Source organism: Phocoena phocoena, chromosome 9 (assembly GCF_963924675.1).
Source record: "Phocoena phocoena chromosome 9, mPhoPho1.1, whole genome shotgun sequence".
Lineage (NCBI taxonomy): Eukaryota > Metazoa > Chordata > Mammalia > Artiodactyla > Phocoenidae > Phocoena > Phocoena phocoena.
In genome coordinates, this window is record NC_089227.1 from 14,189,599 (window position 1) to 14,215,768 (window position 26,170).

At 41.2% G+C, this 26,170-nt stretch overlaps 1 protein-coding gene across 2 annotated transcripts in view; it reads left to right on the forward strand.

The window, feature by feature from the left end:
• The window catches only part of VPS41 (VPS41 subunit of HOPS complex), a 178,780-nt gene that overhangs the window by 133,918 nt on the left and 18,692 nt on the right, over positions 1-26,170 (forward strand). For both annotated transcript variants that reach the window (XM_065884478.1, XM_065884479.1), the window contains 11 exons: positions 984-1,113; positions 2,595-2,710; positions 4,006-4,062; positions 6,527-6,588; positions 7,923-8,004; positions 10,327-10,419; positions 15,602-15,729; positions 17,442-17,586; positions 19,754-19,795; positions 19,946-19,996; positions 22,731-22,868. In XM_065884478.1, coding sequence (XP_065740550.1) covers positions 984-1,113; positions 2,595-2,710; positions 4,006-4,062; positions 6,527-6,588; positions 7,923-8,004; positions 10,327-10,419; positions 15,602-15,729; positions 17,442-17,586; positions 19,754-19,795; positions 19,946-19,996; positions 22,731-22,868 — 1,044 coding nt within the window. The remainder of the gene's footprint in view (positions 1-983; positions 1,114-2,594; positions 2,711-4,005; positions 4,063-6,526; positions 6,589-7,922; positions 8,005-10,326; positions 10,420-15,601; positions 15,730-17,441; positions 17,587-19,753; positions 19,796-19,945; positions 19,997-22,730; positions 22,869-26,170) is intronic.

Below are 26,170 nucleotides of genomic sequence, written 5' to 3' on the forward strand. Positions count from 1 at the left end.
TAAGCTATGTGCCTATCCAAGTTGAAATTAATGAAAATGAAATAAAATTTAAAACTCAGTTTCTCAGGCACAGTCATCCCATTTCAGGTGTTTGATGGCCACTCGTGACTCAGGGCTACCACGCTGGGCAGTACGGGCACAGAACATCTACATCATCTCAGCAGGTTTTGCTGTAGACGTAACTCTTAGACTCTGGCTTCTCAGCATCCCCAGTGAAAGGACTAGTAGTGGCAGTGGTCTGGATCATGGAGCAGTTTATAATGTAATTTTCACTCTGTCTCATATTTGTGAAGAAGATGTAACAGAGTTATCTAAGGATGTGGCAGCCGTCCCTTGGAGTTGAGAGGGCTGCAGTGGTGGACCGCTGACATAGTACAGTGGTACCTGTCCTGTGTATCTCATCCAAGAGGTCAAAATAAACCACTGCTATGAGGCCGTCCACGGCAGGTGGTGAGAAAGGCTTAGACCTGCTGAATTTACAAAACCAAAGCACTTAATTATGGCTACCTAGAATTAATTTGTATCATTTTTTTTTAAATATGCTGTGACACTTGGCCACTTAGTATCCATGTGATTTTGCACAAGGCACTACTTTTCCTTTTTGTTTTTCTTAATTTATTTTTGGCTGCGCTGGGTCTTCGTTGCTGCGTGTGGGCTTTTCTCTAGTTGCGGCGAGCGGGGGCTATTCTTCATTGGTGCGTGGGCTTCTGATTGCGGTGGCTTCTCTTGTGGCAGAGCACGGGCTTTGGTAGTTGTGGCACGCGGGCTCAGTAGTTGTGGCTCGTGGGCTCTAGAGCAGGCTCAGTAGTTGTAGCGCACGGGCTTAGTTGCTCCATGGCATGTGGGATCTTCCCGGACCAGGGACCGAACCCGTGTCCCCTGCGGTGGCAGGCGGATTCTTAACCACTGCGCCACCAGGGAAGTCCCTAATTTGTATCATTTATAGAAATGTAATTCAAATGAGACTTTCTTTTTCCCCTTAGGAAAGGGAATACTGCGCCAGGCCCAGACTGGATATCATCCAGCCGCTTTCCGAGACTTGTGAAGAGATCTCTTCTGATGCTCTGACTGTGAGAGGCTTTCAGGAAAATGAATGTAGAGATTATCACTTAGGTGAGAGACATCAAGGATCTGACTCACGTTATTTCTTATATGTACGTTTTTTCCCCTCCACTTGAGTAGCACAACCAGGAATTTAAATTAAGGTGCTGAAAGGCTCTTAGATCCTATCTGGGCAGGCCTTTTATGTTGAAAATGAAGGCGTCAAGGCCCAGAGATGCTGTAGAACTTGCTTGAGTTCCCACAGCAGAAGGGAGGGGTAGAGATGAGGCCAGGACCAAGGTGAGGAGGCTTTGTGGCCTTTGTTCTTGTACTTGGTCTCCTGTCCTAACTATTTCATGTGACGCCTGACTTACACTGATGCCAAGCAGCATGGTCCCCTAGTTGGCGTATCACTCCCAACGTTATATCCCCAGAAGCTGTACTCTGGGTTGCCGGAGAAATTGTCTGTCTTTGACCGAATGCTCAGAGCTTGAGAGAGCACCCGGTCCATACTGGGCTTTCACTGAGTATTTGTTGAGTGGATGCATGAATGCACTTAGTCACTGCTTGGAAATAAAGGGAGAACCATTGCTTTGTAGTCATACCAGGGGCCTCTGTGTTTTGGTGTCATCATATCCTTGAAAGATACGTTGATGAGAAAATAGAACAGCTTTGGCTGTTGAGAAATTCTTTGCTGCTTTAAAAACAATAGACATGTTTTGAGAATATTTTCAGTTCTCATTTTGGTCAATGAAGAAATATCCTGTATCTGTTAGAGCTTTCTTAGATGAAGCCCTTGATCAGCTGAGAAATGGGAGTGGATATTCTGGACTTAGCAAAAAGCAAATGTGATTCACAAGTGAAAGCATCCAGTTGAGGTATTTTTTGCTCAGAGCAAACCGCTGCACATTTAGAAACCCTTCAGAACAGGTTTTATAATTGAATTCTTCAGGAAACCCTTACCATCGGCATTGCGCACAACATGCTGAAATGATAGATGATGTCTCCAGGGCCTGGGGCATCTGTCATTTATGCTTTAGATGGCCTTGACCTTGAAGAGGAGGAAACATTTATCGCCAACTGTGGGGTGTAATTGTTCTGTAAAAATAGAACTGTGCTGTAAATGGCCATCAATAAAGTTTATATACAGTAGATAAATTATATACAATAGACATGGAGAATTTTGAGCGCTATCTTTCAGCTGAGGTCAGAACGTTAATATAGGAAACAGAATTTTTAAGCCTACCTTATTTTTTTCGAGTCTTTTTGGTACTTTCTCCCTCCTTCCCTCCCTTCCTTCCTCCTTCCCTTCCTTCTTTTTTCATTCAAATCATTTTACGTGTGAATATTTTTTAAAGCACTGGAATAGACTCTATCATTCTCTACCTGTCTCTCACCCCTACCTTCAAACACAGCCAAACACATTTATTCCAAAGGTAAGAGAGTTTTCTGTTCGCTTGTAAGTTGGGTAGCCTAACCCTGTCCCCCGGCACCAAACCACTGCCAAGGTTTCTACTGTTGAGTCACCCAAGTTGTTGCTCTCTTATCTCTAGAATACTCGGAAGGGGAGTCACTCTTCTACATTGTGAGTCCAAGAGATGTTGTCGTAGCCAAGGAACGAGACCAGGATGACCACATCGACTGGCTCCTTGAAAAGAAGAAATATGAAGTAGTCTTGCTTTTACTTAAAAGTATTGACACGTCGGTAACAGAGAGGGGCTAAAAGGGTTTTGTAATAAATCTTTCATGTAGGTGAATTAGAATGTTCTAAGCTAGTAATATGTAGGAGGCCAATAACTTTCTGATACTCTTTTCGCAAGTTAGGGGGAATAAAGACTGCAAGGAAGTTGACTGGCCTTACTGTTCAGTGGAAGAGGCATTGGTGATGGAGGGAGGGGTGGGTTCGATCCAGCCTACTGATAAGTTTATTTGGTGGTTTTTCAAGAAAAATAAAATAAAGCTAGTATTTCAAAATCATCCATTTGGATATTTTAGTGAAATCATTTATTTTGTGCTTATATCATGTGTAAAAAGTAAAGCTATCAGACTATACTCAGGAGGGTTTGGACTACCTGTTCAGATGGAATGACGTTGTCCACGTCATTGAGTCTTGGTTCAGACTAATTTGAGTAGGTAATGCCCCATCATGGCTTTTTTTAAAAAAGAAAACATTTTAAAGTTTTAATAGCTGCAAAGGTATTATTTCTGTTGGTTTAGTTAGAGAAACTCCCTGGATAGTCTTATATGCTAATCAGCCAAAAACAAACAAAAAATCGTCCACTTACTTGGTGCTTTAAGTCTGTAACCACCTGAAAGGATTTGGAAAAAAAAAGTTTTAAATTTATAAACTCTTTGGAGTCTAGGTATGGATACCAAGTTCATACCCCAGTTATTACCATTATTGCTTTAGATCCAGCAGCTTCTTAAAGAAATAATTTTGTGTTTCAAACATTTGTGTTCAAGGAATCATTGTAAACTTACCAAAATACAAATAAAATCAGAGATTTTCAAAATCTTAGTGTAGTTGTACCTAAATGTATGCATATAGGTTACTTTTTATGCTTCATAAAGGAAAAGTGCCCCTTGATTAATATATGTCATACAGATTTAGCATGACAGATTTTTTTGTTTGAACGTAAGAGATTTTGTTGTATTTTGAGTTGCGTCTGAAATGTGATTCCAGGGTCCTAATGTGGAAATGAATTCAAATGGAAATAAGAGAAGTCTTCATTTTGGTTGACTGGTTTTGTTTGAGTTTGAATTCAGTGAGGTTCACTCAACCATAGCATTAAAAATTCCTGTGCTTGAAGCAAAAGCCATGGGAAAATGGGGCTTGTTTATGTAGCCCAGAACTTTAAAACATAATAAATATAGTGTTTATAACCTCAATGTCTCTCTCTCCCACTCTCTCCCCTTTTCCCTTCTTCCTTTTCGACTGCTTTTATCATGCTTATGTAAATACAGGAAGCTCTGATGGCAGCTGAAATTAGCCAAAAGAACATTAAAAGACATAAGATTCTGGTAAGTATGTAATTTTACTATTTGAAACATAACTTTACCTTTCAATAAGTTATAATGAGGCTGAAAGTAGTTTGAAAAGAATGGATTCTTGCTACCTTTTGAGAAGTTATTTCAAATGAATTCCCTAACCTGTGAGGTCAAAATAGTTCATTTTATTGAATCAGTTTCTGCTTGTAAACAAGAAACTTGAACAACTGCTAGGAGGTAGTTTTAGGTAATTTGGAAACTGGATTTATAAATACACTTTAAATACAAAGCTTTGCAGTTATGTGTGGGGAAGTTTCTTTAAATCAAAGGTAAAACCACATTATCATGAAATTTATCAAAAGAGTAGTTTCAGGGCTTCCCTGGTGGCGCAGTGGTTGAGAGTCCGCCTGCCGATGCAGGGGACGCGGGTTCGTGCCCCGGTCTGGGAAGATCCCACATGCCGCGGAGCGGCTGGGCCCGTGAGCCACCACCGCTGAGCCTGTGCGTCCGGAGCCTGCGCTCCGCAACGGGAGAGGCCACAGCAGTGAGAGGCCTGCGTACCGCAAAAAAAAAAAAAAAAAAAAGAGTAGTTTCATAAAACTAGACTGCTTCAGTGTCTCTATAAGAACAGGCTCAATTTATTTTGTTATGGTGACTAATCTAGGACATCAAATATATTTTTATTACATTTTGGACATGGGAAAAATATTGTGAGTGAAAGCCCATTTCTTTGCTAACTGTGAAAATGAATGTGCAGATGGAAAGCAGAAAAGAAATGTTATCCTCTGAGTGTTGAAGGGTCCTTAGAGATCATCTAGCCCAAGACCCTAGTTTACAGTTGAAAACTGGAAACTTAGTTATTTATGGCTATTTGGGTTCCAGTGCAAAGTCCTTCTGCCTACACTTTCCCCACCTTAAACTTCTCTTTAAAACTTGCCAAAAAAGCCTAATGCCCAAAGAGTACACAAGCAAAATAGTTCAGGAACTAAAAGGGAGAGAGAGAACGAGAGCATCTTATGTTGTTTTATTCCTTCAAAATTGTAGAGAATAAGCAAGGATTACCTAGAAATGGAGCATTCCAGCCAGTGGAAGAGTATAGTTGAACTAAGCAGGTCAAAAGTGAGATAAGCTTAGCTTAGTCAGTTGTACATTGGGTTTGGTAATATGAAAGTGACAAGTGCATTTTCTGTATATATTATTTATTCTCAACATGCTTGGTGGAGTGAAAGTGAATAGGAGATGATGAAGTTGAGTTGAATATAGACTAAGGCTAGCCTCGAAGTGGAAAGGAGTCAAGACAATGGCTGGGGACTGTGACATCATGGGGAGGTTTTGGGTGATGGTGGGTATTTCGTGTAAGACATTTAATGTGCTTATGCTTAGGGAAAAGAGAGAAAATCAGGTTGAGGTTAAAGGAGCACGGAGCACAGGATGAGTTGGGAGGGAGCATGGACATGGGGAGAAAGGTTAGAGAAATTGACTCTTCAAAAGAGGCGTCTGTTCTCTGAAACGGTAGATACTGTGATATGTGATCTATTTTCAGAGAAATAAAGTTAAGCACCTTTTCTTCACTCCGTGGTTCCAACAGATTTGAAATACGATTTCCTACACAGTCATTAAAGTGAAAGTTTAATAAACTAAGAACTTTGGGTATTTCCCTTCACTTTTGAAATGGGCATGCCCTTTACATTAATCATGCCTGGACATTTTTCTCCTAGGGTAAGGCAGGCAGAGAGAAAAATGGGCTCCTGCCATTTCTGCTATCCAGGAAGAAGCTCCGCAAAAAAAAAAATCCAAGTTTTGTTATATATATTGAGTTCAAGCTTCTCATGCAAATGCTTTTAGGTGGAACTAATCTTTCATGAGAGTCATGAGGCGATCAAGCAAGAGGTCCCCCGTCTCTGGTGACACAGGCCACCTCAAATCCTTTCAGGACTAAGGTGGAATAAGTGAATGAGCACGAATCCTGTGAAGCCAGTCAGTGCGTTGCTTTGAGCTCCAGTCTCCTCATCTGTAAACTCGTGTGTTCGAATGACCTGGTTTTCTGAGCTCATTTTCACTTCGATGTTAACTTTAAATATTTCCCTTTCAAGTGATCTGTCATTTCATTTTTCCTACAGCATTCCCTCAGACCTGGGATAGAAGAGACAGGTAGCTCACGTTTTAGGGATGAAAGCACGAGAAACAATTTTCTATCCAGTGACAACATGAAACTGTTGGATCATGTCTGTCTTATCAGAGATTTCTTTGTAGGAAATTTCTTAGAAGAGGGCAGCCTAGGAGCCTTTAAAGTAGTCATGTTTTTTAAAATTGTAAACTCTAAACTTTGTGAGAATACAAGTGTATTTAAATATGCTCAAGAAAGAAATGAGCATAGTTACATAAAGCAAACGAAGATGTACGAACAGGTTCCAGTCAGCGGGCCCACTCAGGAACGGAGACCCAACTTTCCACGTGTTCCATTAAGTATGAAATTCCTTCATTTCATTTCCCCTAGGACATCGGCTTGGCATATATAAACCACCTGGTGGAGAAAGGAGAGTACGACATAGCGGCACGGTAATCAAGATGTTTTCACCATTATTTGTTAATATAAATAGAATTGAGCCGTGTTAGCGATACGAATAAGTCCTTCTCTACAGTTGACAGACTTTTTTTTTTACATCTTTCTAACAGGGGTTATTTTTGAATAGTAATGCTTTTAACCACAGAATGGATTGATAACATGTTATTTACCCACCTACTGTCTCATTTGCACTAAACGAAAAATGGTTTTCTCGTTACTTAATGAGAAGAGTGTCAGAAATCATGAAGAGTCTGATACTTTACCCTTTTTATAAGCTGACAGGTTTGCCTGCCAGTTTCATGAGTGCTGGCAAAAGACCTGATACTCCAGGGTCAGAGACACAGGACCGTCTACCTCAGCAGTAGTCGTGGCCAGAGTACCAGCACTTTCTCTAGCTCCCACAGCATGAGGCAGAGAGGCCCAGGCAGCGGGTTGCGTTACAGGAGAGGGACCCTGGGCTTAGGGTGTCTGATTCTTTTATAATGGGCTTTTATAAAGCCTGCCTGCCCTTGTCTCCAGAGGAAGATGTTATTTTTATTTTACTGGGCAGTAAACAAACCTGCCCTGTGCTCCAGAGGGAGACACAGTCTGTGTCCTCTCACCTCCAGGGCTGTTCACGCTACAAGCATCCTAGGAGAGACAGGACAAAAGGGAAAAGAGAGGAAAAGAGACAGGTTTTTGCAGGACAGAAACCTAGGTGGTTTATAGCGGTCGTGTGGGTCTGTGTGGGCAGTTCCCCCTCGAGCTGCACAGAGCCACCTGCAGTGCTGCATGGCTGCCCGGAAACAGTCTTCAGGGCCACTGTTTGTCCCCTGATTTAGGGAAATGTGTGTCTTCGATGTGTAAATCACAGTTTTATTCATACGTGAACATTTTTCTGAATTATATACTGAAGTAGGATTCGAATTTTCTAAAGTCTGATTTTGTCGTCCACCATTTAAAGCCATTGAAAAAGTGGTTTCATTGACACTTTTGGGTATGATATTTCTTCAAGGCAAGAAGGGTCCCCAGACCAGCAGCACTCATCTGGATAAGTAGGAAACTCAGGACAGAAAAATCAGTGGGAAAACCCCTAATCAAAGTCTTCTGAAAGGGATTCATCTCTATTTATAAGTATTTCGTATTTTCATGATTTCCATCAACTTTGTATATGCAGTCAAGTGAGTACCAGTAATACCTTTATGTTCATTGGCACTTGAAATGGAAATTTGTCAAAGTTCTGGGATGAGAGATTTATCTAAACCACTAGGGGAAATGTCTACTTATTCTGTCTCTGTTTGTTTTCTTTATTTATACTTCCTTTTCCCTGGGATGTTTTTACTGCCAGCAAATGCCAGAAAATTCTTGGGAAAAATGCAGCACTCTGGGAATATGAAGTTTATAAATTTAAAGAAATTGGACAGCTTAAGGTAAGCATAGCTTTATTTTTAACTCTTTAATTTTTGTATGTAGTATATTAACATTGAGATGGAAATAAAATTAATAGTAATCAGTTCTTTATTGGGAAGCGAGCACTATTTCAGCTAGAAAGAAAAACTTGTAGAAATTAGTTACCAAATAGAAATCTGGTTTATATTTTATGTGCATAAAATAGATACAAATGTATTACATATATGATATGATTTCACTTTCTTATGTCCCTCTAATTCCCTCTGTGTTCAGATGGAAGTTTTCATGTTCTTTTTAATGAATGTGGAAAACAGGTATAGTCTCATCACCGTAGATTATAATAAACATAAGGCTTTTTTCACATGTACTGAAGAATTAGTGCATTTTCCAGCGTCTTACTTGCTGGAAGACAAATGGAAAATTTTGACCAGGTAGCTCGAACAAATAATTTTGATATTTCATTTTTTTTATCTTTCGTTTTAGTTTACAGTATCTAAACTAATCAATAAAGTATTCCTATGTCTGGATATCTGTTTAAAACGTTTTTTAAAAACCTTTCAGTATTTGTGAGCCTCTTCAGTGTTCTCTTAGAATTATGAACATGCTTTTAAAAATTCTAGTTATTCACCTGGCCAGCCCCTTGCCTTGTCCTCTGCTTGCCCCATAAATGTAACTCTTCTCCAGGAGACCCTCAAGGACACTTCTCGTCATGTTTATTGGATTGACCTTGGGGGATCTTCTCCAGTCCTGCGGCCATGTTTACCATGATGGCTCCATCACCCAGACCTCTACTTTGAATTCCTTATCTATGTTGGAAGCGTGTGATGGACATTTTTCCTTGTGTGTACATGCTGCTGAGAATGATCACTCAGATTAATGTGAATCCATTTCCCTCCCAAGTTTGGTCCCTCTCCTTTCAATCTGTGTGTACCACATCACAGTATACTCATTTCTCCATGCTTAATAGCTCAAAGCCACTGTCTTTTTTTTTTTTTAACATCTTTATTGGAGTATAATTGCTTTGCAGTGTTGTGTTAGTTGCTGCTGTATAACAAAGTGAATCAGCTATATGTATACGTATGTCCCCATATCCCCTCTCTCTTGCGTCTCCCTCCCACCCTCCCTATCCCACCCCTCTAGATGGTCACAAAGCACTGGGCTGATCTCCCTGTGCTATGCAGCTAAAGCCATTGTCTTGATGAGAACATCTAACTCACCTCCTTATTCTGTTTTATCTCCAGTTCTTGTCAGTTTCACTTTGTCAGTACCAGTTGGGCCTCTCCTCCCTCTCTGGTACCACTGCCTTAACTCCCGCCTGAACTATTGCAAGGGCCTTCCGGCAGATCTATAGACAACCCTAACCCACAGTTAGCCGTTTAAAAACGAAATGTGCTCCTCTCATTTCCTTCCTGCTCAGAGCATAAAATCTGAATCCCTTTCATGACCCCACGTCACCTTCCTCTTCAGCCTCATCTCCCTCCCGTGACCCCCATCTCACATGTCTGAGCCATGCTGACCTCCCTGCATGCAGAGTGTGCATTCATGGTTCCATGCCTTTGCCCATGCTGTTCCCTCTACCAGGGTGCCCTTCCCCCTCTCTCTTGGCCTGACAGGCCCCTGGCATCTGTCACTTCTGCTTCAGTCTCCAAGATCCACCTCGCCACAGCATCTTGTTTGCCCCTCTCTCAAGACACTTAGCACGCAATATTGCAACTGGCTGTTTAGATATCTGCATATCTTCCCTCTGAAGCTGTGAGCTCCTGGCGACAGTGCCTGGAGCTCTGGGTCCCCAGGACAGAGCATGGCGATTGGTGGGTAGTGCACTGCAGAACCATTTACGGTGTTTGGAAATTCAACACTTAACACAGTGCTGAAGTAGCTAAAAACACAAGGTTTATTTTCCCTTAATTTCAAACGATGATTATGGGTTTTTAAAGGTTGATGTATTCCATTTTAAGGAAGAAAAAAAAAAAGATGAATAGATGACCTGTAAGTCCTTGATTACTTAAGAAGTTGACTTATCATCATTCTCCCTAGTATTACTTAGATTTTCATTAATTCATCAGGAAGAACAGAGAGATAATGTTTAACCTAATCGAGGCAGTGTCTTTTATTCACTCATTCATACATGTAGACACCTTATCTATACTTTTTAAAATGTATTGTAACATGTTATAAGAAGGTAGAGCTTATTTGAATCTTTTCGTAATATTTTTCCAAAGTACTCTGTTGCCTTAAGTTTTTAAAGTAAATGTATATTTTTATATGTGCTGCCTCTTTGGAGTACAGTTTTATTTTGCTACTTTTTAAAGATTTTTTTTTTTTGCCTTTTCCTTCCTTAGGCTATTAGTCCTTATTTGCCAAGAGGGGATCCAGTTCTGAAACCACTCATCTATGAAATGATCTTGCATGAATTTTTGGAAAGTGATTATGAGGTATGACATTCCAACATGGTCAAATTGTTCTCAGTGAAAAATGTTATGAAATCTAGAAAAATGGTACACTGGAGCAGCTGGCTTAAAGGCAGCAGATTTGCAGTTTCTCTGTGGTAGATGAAACTGAGATACATACACTCTGATGACCACTGATGGGTTTTTTTGGGTTTTTTTTTTTTTTTGCGGTACGCGGGCCTCTCACTGTTGCGGCCTCTCCCGTTGCGGAGCACAGGCTCCGGACGCGCAGGCTCAGCGGCCACGGCTCACGGGGCCCAGCCGCTCCGCGGCATGTGGGATCTTCCCGGACCGGGGCACGAACCCGTGTCCCCTGCACCGGCAGGCGGACTCTCAACCACTGCGCCACCAGGGAAGCCCGCCACTGATGTTTATGTGGACCTTGTTACAGAAAATGTCGAATCCATGGACATTTGGAATATTTTCTTAAAGCTACCTCCTCGATAGAGCTAAAGGGAAAGGACCAAGTGCCATTTGGGGGAATTCATAAATAGAATAGCATCTGCTAATGATGCTTCTACTACCCTTAAAGAATTCAGAACTTTCTAATACTTGAGTCTCAGAACTAAGTTTGTCAAAGGAGGATTGCAGAGAAATTGGGACGCAGATAGGGGGAAGGGGATTGGAAATGATCTGTTTTGCTTATTGTTTAAGGAGAAAGGTGGTACTTAAACTGCTTATCTACTGTACACGCTGCGCTTTTACATGCATGTTGCGATATTATACTCCCAGCAACACTATACATAGTAATATCCAATTTTACAGAGGAACTAAAAATTAAATAACTTGCCTAAGGCCATCCATGATAGGTATGCCTGGGTTTGATTTTAAATTTGGTGTTTGCACGCACCCAAAATGGATGATAATTTTTTAAGTTTGTTCCTTTAAAATGCATTTGTTCAGAAAGTCTCTGTTCCGTGTGCCTACTGTATTCCAGGAATGTGCTGGGCGCTGAGCATGCAGATGTGAATGAAATGGTGCGCATTTAGCAATAGCTCCAGTCTGAGTCACCCCCAAGCATATAAACCAGCAGTTCTCAACAGAGGTGGATTCCCCCACCCCCACCCCCATCCCCCAGGGGACATGTGGCAATGTCTGGAGACATTTGTGATTGTCACAACTGGGGAATTGGCACTACAGGCATTTAGTGGGTGGTGGCCAGCAAGGATGCTGCGAAACATCCTACAACACACAGGATAGCCCCGCTATGACAAAGAATGATCTGTCCTCAAGTGTCAACAGGACTGAGTTTGAGGACCCCTTATTACATTACATGCTGGGTGCTCTAATAAAGCTAGCCACGAAACGTGGTGGGAAGACTCAGCGTTCACCCGCTTCTGACTAGAGGAAAAGATGGTGTTTCTCGTGGGCAGGTTCTAGACAAGGCTGGTAAGCTCTTTATCAGAGCTGGTGCTGAGACGATCCATCAGTCAGGAGATATCGGACCACCGACTGCTGTTCTCCAGTTTCTGTCCAAACTTCAAAGTCTTTCATAAAAGTGGCAGCATCTTAGGCTCCTTATAAAGTTCGGGGACCTAACCCAGTGATCAGTTTTCATTTTTGGTACCTCACTGTATGTTGCAGGTTGTCACTGCCTTTGTACATTCTGATGTTATGTTTTGAAAATAAGGAAGACTTTATTTACAGCTTTTCTCCTTCCCACAAGAATGCGGAGTGGCTTGCGGAAAGGTTAATAGATAGAATGGAAATTCCCTAGCAGTCCAGTGGTTAGGATTCCGCACTTCCACTGCAGAGGGCCTGGGTTTGATCCCTGGTCGGAGTACTAAGATCCTGCATGCTACACGGTGCAGCCTTAAAAAAAAAAAAAAAAACCACCAAAAAGAAAGGTTAATAGATAGAAAGAGACAATCAGAGAGGGAATGAGAAAAAGAACTCCTGTGTTCTGAATGCCTACTGAGATACTTTTTTAACAAATAACCGATTCAATTTAAGGAGGAGTAATAATGCAAACACTGTATTTTAACTCTGAGATGGTTTTTAGAGCTTAAGATCCAAAGGGACCTTTAAGATGGTGCACTTTTATCCTGATAACTCGCACACTTGGTCAGTTACTGTCGGCCACGTGTTCCTGGATACGTCAGATTCAAGCATCCTGTCGCCTGTGTGACCTATGTAGTTCCTTTACTGTCCCAAGCCTGTATTCTTATCATAGGAAGGGACTACGTGCTTTCGGATGAATTAAACTTGAACAACGTATTTCTTTAATAACTGTACAAACTAATGAAGGCAGCATCTCTTCATGCTCTCTTATCACCATGTCCTCTGGTACCATAATCCAGTCTTCCCTACCAGCATGGGTCTGTTCCTTTCCAGGTCTGTACGGAAGAGTCTATGGTAATAGTTTCTGCCATTTTTGCTAGGTGCCAACTGCTAAAGTCTCGGAGCTTGGTTTCTATTCATTTCCTATTCAGTCCAATTCAGCACATCTTTATTTAGAACCTACCATGGTCAACAATTGGGCTGAGTACTTATTTGGATCCAAGAGAAATAAAAACACAGTCCCAGGCTTCAGTGGGCTTACAGACTGACTGGGGAGACACTGTTAATAAGTTTTAAGCAACTAGAAAATAAGACAGGCAGAGCAAGGTGTTTTAAGAGATCTAATGAGAGGCCATCATTGGCCGTAGTTATTGGAAAAGGTTTATTCTGTGAAGACTTACAATGGACTTCTCTTTCTCTCCAGTATGTTCTGAGTACACAGAGTGGCTGTCATAAATTTTCCATCTTTGTACATCTTCCCAAAAGAAAGAAAATTATGAGTGTTCTGTGAAAATGATGGAAAGAGTATGAGCTTTATTTTGAAATACCGAAGCTTAGTATACTTGTCCTGTTTTTAAAGTAATGTAATTTAACCATAAAAAAGCAATTTTATTATTTGTATGACTCTGTTACAATTCATGATTCAACCCTCATTTTTTCAAGAAACTGTTTTAAATCCTGTATCGTTAAAGGTGTCTTGTTAATTCATATGTGGAAAACTTTTGACTGAGGCTGAAAGAAATAAGCATGACTCCGAGCTTGGAGATGTTTTTTCCTGAATATTTTAGGGTGTCTGCCTGGTCAGTACTATTAAGAAGTTTATCAATAATTTGGTTTGTCATAAGCTCTTATAAATAATTCGCATTTTAGCTTCCATCATTCTCCGTTTCATGTGTAATTTTGAATTGTCACATAATTAATCAGATAGCAGTGTTCTGTAGCAACATTTTTGATCACATATAATGTGGATGAAAATTTTGTGCTGTTAAATATAGCACTAAACGTCAGATTAAAAATAAAAATATATGAACAGTATTTTCTTGGAGGTACTGGTTCTTCATAACTTCTTTGTACGGGGTTTCTACTGACATGCATACAGCTTTGCCTTTTAATTTACAGCCTAGCAGAATTATTTTAAATAGTGAAGTTTTGCTTCGTAATATTAATGACAAATGTATAAGCATGTTAAAAATGGGACAATTTCTATGGCACTTCATTTAATAAATAGTCTTTAATCTTACAGAAAGACCTGAATGAACTTTCTGACCAACCCGATATGATGGGCACCAGGGGATTCTCTGATTTTGCCACTGGATTGTAATAGCTCCCTGATTACTCTGTCCTCTAATTAATGATAAAGGCCCCAGGGGTGATTTCATCAGTATTTTTTAGCACATTTATTCAAAGGTACACAAAACCAGTTAAGCAGAGAAAAGCCTAATGTGAAATGGGATCAATGTTTATTTCAGTTTACGTTGGAGTCCTCAGGTTTTTATCGCACAACATGACCTGTCATTTTGTCTTATTTTGTATTAGAAGTTGGCAGTACTGCAAGGCCGTTGCCTGAATCATGGAAAAGAGGAAAAGGAGCCAGGCTTTCTTCTTTTCCTGAACAGTATTACCTCTGGTTTCAGGTCTACTGAGAGCTGCCAGGATTGGGGTGGAAATCTTTTCAGGACTTTTATAAATTGCAGTCTTAAGAAAGCAGAAACTTGATCCAACATATTTTGATTCAGAGAACATTTCAGTGTTCTGGTTTAGTAGTTTTCTGAAATGTATCCTCTTTACTTCGTGACTGTCCTCCCCAAATCTCTCAAGTCAAACTGCAACCATGTTCATATGAAGGAAGGTTGCAGTTTGAATGGAAAATGTGCAGCCTCTTCTGGTCTTTTGCCATCCTTGCTAGGAGTTTCTTTGGCAGAAAACAACTATATTCCTGATTATTTTTGTGATTTTCTTCTCAGCAAATCCTGGTAGTTTATAGAAGCAAATTCCACCACACAATTTTCATTTCTAAATATCATTTAAACCAATTCAAAGTAGTTCATTAAAGCATTTGTCGAGTTATTTAATATAAATAATATGATTTTTTTCAATAATGTGAAGATTTTTACTTCTATTTGCTACCTTTGAAAACATCTACAGTTTTTTTGTTTTTTTCCTAAAAGTTGTCAAGGATCAGTAAGTAAACAGCTCCCCAATACTCTGAGTCACAGGGGCTAAAGTTGAGAATCAGGACGACACGGCTGCCCAGAACACTGGCCAAGAATCAGCCCTGGAGGGAAACAGGATCCAATCAGGGGGTCTGGAGTTTTCTATCAGAACCACAAAATTTGAGATCGAGAGAGAGTCAGGGTAAGAGCAGGGGACAGACTTGAACCAGTGTCCTAAATCCCCAAACAAAACTAGGTTTTGAGGCATGAGGGGAAGGAAGATAGAGATGATAACTTGTTGAAGGTGGGATGCCGGGTGATTCCACTGTGGAGGCAAAGCCACTGTGTGCTCAGTACTGGCTGTGCAGCTGGCTTGGACAGTATCTGTAAGATGTTAAAGATGTTCTCCAAGTGTTACCGCTAGTCCAGAATGAGGAGAGAACAAGTCAGACCTAAATTCTGCCTCTGCAGTGGCAGATGGAGGGACCTGGGGGCCTTGCTTCCTTGTGCATTTCATCCAATCACAAGAGAAAGGATGACGAATGGGGATGCGTATGCGGACATTGTGTGCCTCCCTCACCACCCGTGAAAACTGATGATATGTTTATGGACCAGTGTTTTAATCCTAATGTGATCTTATCTGTTTTCCATGAATAGTTTTAGGAATTGTATGAACTCTTTGGATTGTTTTTCTGTTTAAAGAGTGTGCTTCCTCTGTTCTCCCCCTTGGTTAGGGTTTTGCCACACTGATCCGAGAATGGCCGGGAGATCTGTACAACAATTCAGTAATAGTTCAAGCAGTTCGGGATCATCTGAAGAAAGACAGTCAGAACAGAACCTTACTTAAAACCCTGGCAGAATTGTGAGTATATTTTAGCGCTTCTCTTTTCCAAATCAATCTACATGAAAAGTCTTTCCCGTTTTAGATCTGTCAAACTGAATTGGGAGGATGCAGATCTATACTATTTTCCTATACTCACTCTTAGTAAAAATCTTTCGTAAGCCTCCGGTCAACAACGAGAACATAAGGTAAGGAAATTGTGTGAAACTTACAATAGTAATGTCATCTGCTTCCCAGAGGAGAGGAACCCTACCCAGAATCACTTGGTAGAGGCAGTGGTTCAGCTAGGGAAGGGTGCCAGGTCTTAGACTCCTCAAGCAAATCAGTTTCCCAGTGAGGCGCTGGATTCTGTCACTCTTGGATCTGCAAGTCAGTAAGTTTCTCAAACCACAGATTCCTTATCTATAAGATCACAGGTGACAATTCCTTATGGGATGGTGTTCATGAGAATCTTGCATGATACCACTACACCAGTGGTGCAAGGGATGGTTTTTTGTTTTTTTTTTTTTGCGGTACGCGGGCCTCTCACTGTTGTGGCCTCTCCCGTTGCGGAGCACAGGCTCCGGACGCGCAGGCTCAGCGGCCATGGCTCACGGGCCCAGCCGCTCCGCGGCATGTGGGATCTTCCCGGACCGGGGCACGAACCCGTGTCCCCTGAATTGGCAGGCGGACTCTCAACCACTGCGCCACCAGGGAAGCCCCGAGGGATGGTTTTAATGAAGTTTCATCATCAAGAGCTAAGTGCAGTGCCTGGCACTGAATTAGGGCTTAGAAAACGGAAGCCTGGTTAATGCTTTTCATATTCATTGGGTGCTTTCGGTGACCGGGCTTTTGCCATATGCCTATGATGCAGAGGTAGATAAGATACACCCATGCCCTCTAGGAACTTCGGTTTAGTGAAACAAGCAGCACACTGCAGTTAATCTCAGAGAGACCATCCCGCTTCAGCCCCTCAACACTCCCCCCGCCTCAGACAACCCGCTCCAGCATCCTCATACATCTTTTGCCCAAGACCAAGAAAGGTACACCAAAATGGCCTAGAATTTCAGGGCTGCTTAAGACTTTGCACAGAAGGGGACACGTGTGTGGCCTTCTGAGTTGGAACACTAAGGAATTTCTTCTGGAAACTGTTCTAGTTTTCCTTGGATTCTGTAGTACTAACATGGTACTGGTAATACTGTTAATTCTGTAGTGCTAAGAATGGATTCCCAGTGCAGTTTAAGTTCTGTTGGCATTTAGGAGCTGGCTTAGGGAATTAAGCAATGTGAAAAACACTGTTTCAACAGGAAAACACATCTAAATTTTATACAACCTCCTTGCAGAGAAGCTTTTGGAATATCACCCCTTTGTCAGCTGAACACTGCTTGTAAGAATTTTAACTGATTTTTCTGTTACTAGAATAAGAATTTCCTTCATGTGGGGTCGTAATTTCTTTGGTAAATGGATTTCTCTAAAAAATTTTGAGAGTTTACTTTTTTAAGAAAAATTTTATTAGTTGAATATTGTAAATATTCTAAAATTTTGGTGAGATGGGAAGCAAGGTTCTGAGAAAGAAGTACTTATTGGTCACATATAGTTAAATCCCAAGGAACACTTTTCTAAATAAAATTAGCTTTTCTCTCTAAACAAGTTTTTCAGTTTTCATTAATGTAAAACATGATTTACATGTGTGTATCTGTGTGTTTTATTAGATGTGTTGGTGAACATTAATGTAAAAACTTTTGTCTCACCAGGTACACCTATGACAAAAACTACGGCAATGCTCTGGAAATATACTTAACGTTAAGACATAAGGATGTTTTCCAGTTGATCCACAAGCATAATCTTTTCAGTTCTATCAAGGATAAAATTGTTTTATTAATGGATTTTGATTCTGAGGTAATGTGTTTCTTTTTTTTTTTTAATTTTTATTTTTTGGGTTTTTGTTTGTTTGTTTGTTTTGCGGTACGCGGGCCTCTCACTGTTGTGGCCTCTCCCGCTGCGGAGCACAGGCTCCGGACGAGCAGGCTCAGCGGCCATGGCTCACGGGCCCAGCCACTCCGCGGCATGTGGGATCTTCCCGGACCGGGGCACGAACCCGTGTCCCCTGCACCGGCAGGCAGACTCTCAATCACTGCACCACCAGGGAAGCCCTTAATTTTTATTTTTTAAAAATTTTTCTTGGAGTGTAGTTGATTTACAGTGTGTGTTAGTTTCAGGTGTACAGCAAAGTGAATGAGGTATAATGTGTTTCTTATTTTCCTACTGGTAAATTATTTGTGCTGTCCCAAGTTTTTAATAATTAGACATTTGTCCACATGCTGGAGGAGTTGATAAATCACATAACTTGGCTGCATGCTGGTCATGTTCCGGGCCTTCTGACCCTCCCTGGATGTTACTCTAGTAGTCGGCATTGAGGAATCCTTTACTTGATGTGTTTATTCTGTAAAAGCAATCATAATTTGATGTGGAACTTTTGAAGTTGTGTTTGTGTGTATGAAATAATTTTATTTTGGTAAAACCATTCATATAACTTATAGAAACAGAGAATCTAGCCATATGCTTTAGCTCATTCAACCCTACTAACTGTATGTCCCAGAATTCAAATTTTAAGTAAACTACTTTGATGCATTTGTTGCAGTTTTATTCCTTGGTATTCACAGCTTTAGCATGTGGAGTTTCCACTGGTCTCAGATGATGCTCAGACTGATACATGTGGGATGCATCACTTTATTACAGGACACATTTGAAGAGTGCAGTCAGTGCTTGTCTCAGGAGGGCACCCTACCTCCACAGCTCACAGTGGCTCTTGTAAAGTGATACAGACTGTGTGTTTTAAACAAAGAAAAGTTAATGCAAGTGCTAATGATGGAAAGAAAGAGATTCATACAACACAGTGGTTCTTATTCCAAAAAATCGAAATTTTAGTTAAAGAGTAGAACCCTTAAGGCTCTAAAAGGGTCGCTTGAATTTTTAAAAATTTTATTTTACTGTATTTAGTGGTATTATGTGTTATATATCTATTACGTGCTATATATTAGTCTTCACACGCTTAAACAGGAGCTAAATCCACTTTTTTCTGAAAGATGCTTTTAGCCCATTTTTCGAAGGAGTCAAGTCCCTAGGCAGTACAGATCTAAAAATAATTAGTGCAGTTCCCAGGAAGTTCAGGGGACAGAGGTTCTGCTTTTCTGGAAGAAGATGATGAAGAGGATGAGAAGCTTATATAGAAATTAATTACATTTTCCCCATATCCAGTCTCCCCTTACGCCGACCCCACTCCCATGTGTCTCAAGAGCCTAGTTTTGCCTATGAAGCTATAGACAAAAGTTGAATGAGCTCAAAATAATTGCTATTCAAGAGCATGGACCCAAGTTAAGGAATCAGAGAACTTTGTAATTAGAAAATAACTTAAAGATAATCTCTTCCAACTTCCTAATATTTCAGAGAGAAAAAAATGTTCGCAGCAGACAGGTAGGCAATGTAATAGCAGAGTCAAGGACAAGACCCAGGTATTCTGTATGAGGCTCAGTCTGGTGGGCTGTCTTCCCACTACCTCTTGCTACAGGCACTGTCTAACTTGTGTTTCATGAATGTTAACGGTGGCTAAAGTCAGTTCTAAAAATCCATAAGCTTTATATCGTTATGAAGCTTCAGCTATCTTTTCTTTTTCTTCTTTTTTTTTTTTTCCTGACTCTTATCCTCTTCTCCACATAAGACCAGCTTCTTGTATCTGTGGAATCTGTAGAGGGACTCAGTCAATATTCAGGTGGCCAGAAGCAAAGCTCATTTTTGTGGTACTGCACACTCTACAGACGTTTTGTATTAGTGAGTCGTAGCAAGGCACTATTTTAAGTCTATGCAAAGCACAGAGACCTCAGATTAAAACACATTTTCAAATGCATTTAGAAATATCTCACTGAAGGACCACTGTAAAGCTAAGAACCTTATCTGTGTAAAATAAGCCCTCTGCCTTTAATGGTGATACCTTATCCAATACATTGTATTCTGTGTTCTCTTTTTTCTATGGCAAATTTCAATGACTGGTTATTTTTTCATATTGCAGAAAGCTGTTGACATGCTTCTGGACAACGAAGATAAAATTTCAGTGAGTGCCTTTTGTTTTTACATGTGTTCAAACAGATGAGTGTCTGGGACCGCTATCGCCATAAAGAAGAGAGATGTTTGTCAGATAATTTTGCAGCTATGTTTGTGTCCTCCTAAACTCTACGTTAAAAGAAAAATTTTTCTTCTGTAGATTAAAAAGGTAGTGGAAGAATTAGAAGACAGACCAGAGCTGCAGCACGTGGTAAGCATGACAGTCCTCTCCTTTTGCCCTTTGATTGAACAGGAAGGCAAATCACCTCACAGCATTGCTTTGAGGAGACTGGAGTGAACACTTCGGGTTCACATTCAGACGGGAGGTTTCTGGAATTACGTTATAATGCAGCATATGCTCTGAATCCAGATGAGGGATTAATAACAGCTCACAATCGAATTGTGATTAAAAGAAAAACGTTATCGCATTTTTGTGTTTTCAAACTACGCCTGGGAGTAAGCACCTTCCGTTGACTGGAAGAAAAACGCGCAACCTGAAAGTTGAGAATTATGTTTTATAGCCCGGGAAAGCAGCCTCTCAGATAGCTCTGAGGGACTGTTCCAGAGAGGTAGGGGGAACCAGGATATATAGGAGTTTTTGCTGAAGGAAAAAACAACAACAACATGGCGTCAGACATCAAAAGATTACTGCTAATCACACACACACACAGACAGACATCTCCGGTTAATGATTTTAGTGCCTTTCTCTGTATGGGAAGATGGGGGAGTCTGGGCTCGTTGAAATTATTCCTTACACATGCAGCTTAACTATCTTGGGCCACTAAGTGTTTTTCTCCATCCTGAATTCCCCTCAGGGCGCACTGGGGGTTGGCAAGGAGCTGCGGTGTCTGCGGGCTTGATGGCAGGCAACATTCCTTGTTGACCAGAGTGACAGGCAGGGTACAGTTCACTTCTGTAGTTACCATTTAATATAATTATGGCATAAATTACAGCAAAGCCAGTGCCCTGACCTGTGCTCTGTGGATATCAAGTTCTCCTGCCTAGGAAACACCACACAGCCATTCCGTATTCAGGACCACAGAGCGATCACAGAACAGAGCCTTGTTTTTTTGTGTCTCACCCTGACATTCCTTGTGCCCGCTTCTCTTGTGTGGTCTTGTGCTGGTGCCAACAGTCCCCTGATTCTAGATTTCCTTTGCGGGGGTTGGGAGTTACTTGGATTCTCTGCATCGCTGTCGTCATGGGCGTGAAGCAAGACTAGATGTTTTCCAAGTCCTTTCAAAATTATACAAGAGAAGTCTTAAGTGAAAATAGGGATTGTTCCAGGAGGACTGTGGACATCAAATAAGATGAGGACTCTTGTATCTTTGCCCACCTCTTTGCACCCCAGGAGGGGGGTTAGGAAACAGAGCATTTTATTCTAGTCCGTTTTATGCACTGACGCCTTTGAAGACTCCAAGATAGGAATGTGAGGTATTTTGGGGGTTTCTTTTGTTTTGTTGTTTTTTGCTCAGAGGTTGTACAGATGCTTCTGCCCTTTTGTTCATGATTGGAAATGTCCCGATTACCTGCTGACCCAAGCAAGGTACCTCTGTGCTGGCCACCATTGGATTTGTTTACAAAGCAGTGATTTCTGGCCTCCTTGAGCCATGAGACAGGATTACAGGCAGGAGGTATCTAGCGACAGTGTCATTAGGGCAGTGGTGGAATGGTGGTGGAGCTCACACTGAAGTGGCCCATCTTCCCTGTCAGGCAAGGTAATGTCTCTATAAATCTGCCCTGAAGGTGTGACAGAGCCTTCCAAATCTGTCTGCGCCTCTGGGAAACTGCAGTGTGTCCATTCACACGCTGACCCTGCGCCAGTGTACCGGCCGGAGTCTGCCATCAGATCGTGGAGTTCTGTCTGACTCCCCCCACCTTCTTGCCTGAGGGCAAGGGGAGCAGGTAACCCGAGGAAGGGTTTCTCAGTGTGCTTGTGTCCTGGTTAGGCTTCTTTAGTGACCACGTGCAACAGCGAATGTCAAACCCCGGTGACTTCATTCCCATTCACACCTTCAGGGCCGGTGACGCTCTGTGTTTCTGAAGAACCAGTCCACTCAAGGGGCGAACGCACTTGGTGTGATGAAGTCCCCCCGCCTCACATGGGTTCTGGGGTGTTTGTGTACGTTTAACATGAACTAGACATTGAATGTCGATTTCTGGCTTCCGCACGGTATATTGATAGACTTGCCTCCAAGTAGAAAGTCACTCACTCACTCCCTTGGAGGTCCATTAACTTTTTCAGACGGTCAGGGAAGGGAATCAGCTTTGAAAGTGGGTTCAGAACACCTGTACTCTTCTCGATTTTTTTACTTTTTGAGGTCACCAGGAGAGGCAGCCTTTCATTGCACACACAGATCTCAGTAAGACTTAAGGAGAGCAGATGCAGAACGTATGGGAATGAATTGAGCGCCTTTGCTACTTGAGTCCTTAAGAACATGCTCTTGACTCTACCCCCTTTTACATAAAGGACGAGAATGTTTATGATCCAGGAGCACCACTGATCAAGCATTTCGTTTCTGAGGCGAAGTAGATGATCGTGATGGTATTAACCACTCCTGTCATTAACAGTTCTGTGGTGCCGAGTACGTGCCAGGCATGGTTCTGAGTGATTTACAAATGGTAACTCATTCAGCTCTCACAACCACCCCAGGAGATTTTTGCAGATGGAGAAACGAAGGCACAGAGGTTAGTGACCTGCCCAAGGTCACATGGTCAGTGGCAGAGCCAGGTCACTCGGGGCCATTCTGGAGAGAATGTCAGCATATCCTTGCTCTCCCTGAGGTGTTCTCCTTTCCACTTTCCCTTCACCTAGAGATTTTTCCTGAAAACTGCTTTTCTGCCAGCCTCTCCGTGGAAGTTGTTTGGAACTGAAAATAGCAGTGTTACACAGGTATTGCTTTTCTTATGTTAATATTCCTGGTTTATTCCTTTGTTCTTTTTAGTATCTGCATAAGCTTTTCAAAAGAGACCATCATAAGGGGCAGCGCTACCACGAGAAGCAGATCAGCCTTTACGCAGAATTCGACCGACCCAACTTGCTTCCATTTCTCCGAGACAGTATCCACTGCCCCCTTGAAAAGGTAAGTCACAGACGCCCCTGCTCAAACACTTCGAGGTGACAGAGTCATCACTGTTGGTAAAAGCTCTGGGTTTTCTTAGTCTTCCTGTCTCTGCTTAACCATCCCCGTTCAAGGGGAAGCCTTGCTCTCAAAGCAGTAGGTTTTGCTGGGTATTCTGATAAGAACAGGAGGTCCTATTGGATTCGATTTTGGTGAGAAGCTCAAGTATTTCTGTACCAGGTTTAATTGGAAGAAAGGTTTAATCCAGGGTCTAGGACTCAGTCAACCATAAAACACTGTCGGGAGTCTGAGGCAGTTTACCAGCATCAGGATGGGACCTCAGAGTCAGCCTGGGACGGGGACACGGACCGCCCCAAGCCGGAGGCAACTGCCCCAGCTGGGACTCAAAGTCGGTAACGTCAGTCCTACACCCCCTCTGCTTTAAATACCCACCTTACATATTTTTGTATTTCTCTCTCCCACTACATTCCATTATAGTTTTAATAGATATAATTACTAGTCTCTCCCACCATCCTATAAATTCTTCAAGGATAAGGAGTTTGTCTCACTCATTTTGATAAACTCAGTAGCTGGCACACATTAGACACTAAATGTTTTTTGCATCCTGACCGAGTTAGTGAATGGATAAATTGATACACACGAGGTTCTAGTTAGGGCTCAATATGAACTAGTAGGTGTTATGAGCCTGCTGTTTCAAAATAAACTATAATACTTACTATGTGTGTACAAGAAACTGGCCGGTAGAAGACCATCAGTTTCGTTTCCCATGGTTCTTCAGACCATCTGGAATACTCGCTACCACCTACAAGTGTCTTACTAAATTCAGATGGCCAGAGAGCAAGTACTTTCCATAGTCACCTGTGTGTATCAACAAAACATACTTATTTGACCCATAAGAGATACGTACTAAGAAGGTGACTGACAAAGCAACTTTTCTAGTTGCTTCCTCAGCCCATGATGTTTGACTTCAAATGTACTGAATCTACTATGAGCCAGTTTCAGCTCAATGCATTCTCAAAGTCTGCAATTACAAAAAAAAATCTTGCCTGCGTATTTGTTTATGAAAGACATTAACATTTTATGTTCGGGCCCTAAGGCTGTTTCTCAAGAATAAATTTGGAAACACATCATCTTAAAAAAGAAAAGCAAACGTTCCTCTCTTTTCTCACTTTAGAATCTATCATCTAGAAAAAGAGGGAGAATCTTACTCTTCGAGTGCCCGTTTGTTTTTGTCTCACTTTTGGAGGAAACATCGTTTGTTTCCAGGAGGACGTGGCTGTAGCCCGCAGACTCCTCAGCCAGAGCCCCGCACGCAAGCGTGATCAGCACCCACCCCGGCTTCCTTCTTCCCATTCACTGAACACAGGTGCAGAGGGCCCACAGAGATTCCATAACGTTCGTGTCTGGAACACACTTTCAACCCATCTGGTTTGCAGTTTTCCAGTCCGGTAGTGTTCAACAGAAGTCACACTGCTCCGCTCGCAAAGGGAGCATCAGAAAATCTCCACCCCACACATGGTACTTCTAATACAGAGAGCTCACTTGGAGCATTGTGTAGACCTTTTTGAGTTTTTCTCTCTGATCTGCTGAGAAGAACCAGTTGCATGTAAGAGAACTCAACACAAGCATCTGAAAACAAGTATGTTTTAAATAGTTCTTTTTTAAGTTATCTCATGTTTTCCACTGAAAGAGAATTTTGAACAAAATGGATTCGAGATGGTAGTGGTGGAAACATGTCATTATAATCAAGTCAATAATCCACATTTTTAGCTTTCATGTTAAAGGTCATTGAGGCATCTTTATAAGAGATTATCTTTGCACCAGACTCCACTGTGGGAAATCTGTATATTTGCAAAAATATACCACTATCCTTGCTCAGGTACCCCAAGCCATCTTAAAGCAGATTTTCTTGACTTTCACTCATTAAGGATCTCATTCCTTTCTCCCTAGAAACAAGAACTCTGTGCACACGTAATCATCTTAGAAACCAATTCCTTTTATGTTTACTTGTAACATGAAAAAAAGCTACCAATTCATAAAAAGCAAAGTAGATTTTCCCTCCATTAAAAGCATCCTACTAAAATATGACACAAATGAATTTATGTACGAAACAGACTCAAAGACATAGAGAACAGTCTTGTGGTTGCCAAGAGGGGTGGGCGAGTGAGGGATGAATTGGGAATTTGGGATTAGCAGATGCAAACTATTATATATAGAATGGATAAACAACAAGGTCCTATTGTATAGCAACAGGGAACTATATTCAATATCCTGTGATAAACCATAATGGAAAAGAATATGAAAAGGAATGTATATATATGTATAACTGACCGACATATATATATATATGTACATATATATATATATATATACATATATATACATGTATAACTGACCGACAGAAATTAACACAACATTGTAAATCAACTATACTTCAATAAAATACTTACCAAAAAAAAAAAAAAAGCATCCTAAACATGCTGACGGTAAAATGAAAGTCATGGGGTACAGATTCACCTGTTTTGTCTAAAGAGAGACTCAGAAAATTTGGTCTCCATTTCTACTGAATATAAAGTTAAGAACTTAAAAAATTTAATCCCCCCTTCCACCCACCCCCAAGACATCTCTACTTCAGAATAGTTTATAGATTGTTTAGTCCAAAAGACGTTGAGGTTGTATTTTGGTGTTTGTTTTTATTTTAAATGGGAAGTGTTTTAAGGCTTCATGGCATTCAGAGCATGTGGACTCCCTACTGTAGATAATTCAGTTCCAACAGAATACAGCTCTGTCTTCCTCATTTCTGGTTGTCTGCCTTTGCTGGGATTGGGTAATCGGTGAGCAAAGGGGTGAAATCTTCAAGAATCCAGGTCAAATTTATTTTGACTTGATTCAAATGCCTCAGTCAATAGCATTTGACTGGAAAGTTTGTAGAGACTTTGCATCACATTAGAAGCCCTTTAGGAATGCAGTTACCAAAGACCAGAATTCAGGATTTAAAATCACCACAACTCTTACATTCCAAAATGAATCATAAGTTTTTATGAAACTGTTCATTCTAAAGGAGATACAGGGTGGGTAGGAATTTATAACATCTACAGCAATTTGAGAAGACAATAAACATAGGCTTTTAAAAAAAACAGTATCCCGAAACAGTTCTGGTTGTACTTCATCATGTGTGCTGTGCTTTCATGTTCCTTGTTTTTATTTAATCTCTACAAAAGTGCAGGTCAGTGGATAAAGTCATTTTATACATGACAAGCTGAGTCTTCAGAAGTTGAAAGAAACAACCCAAAGTCTAGAGC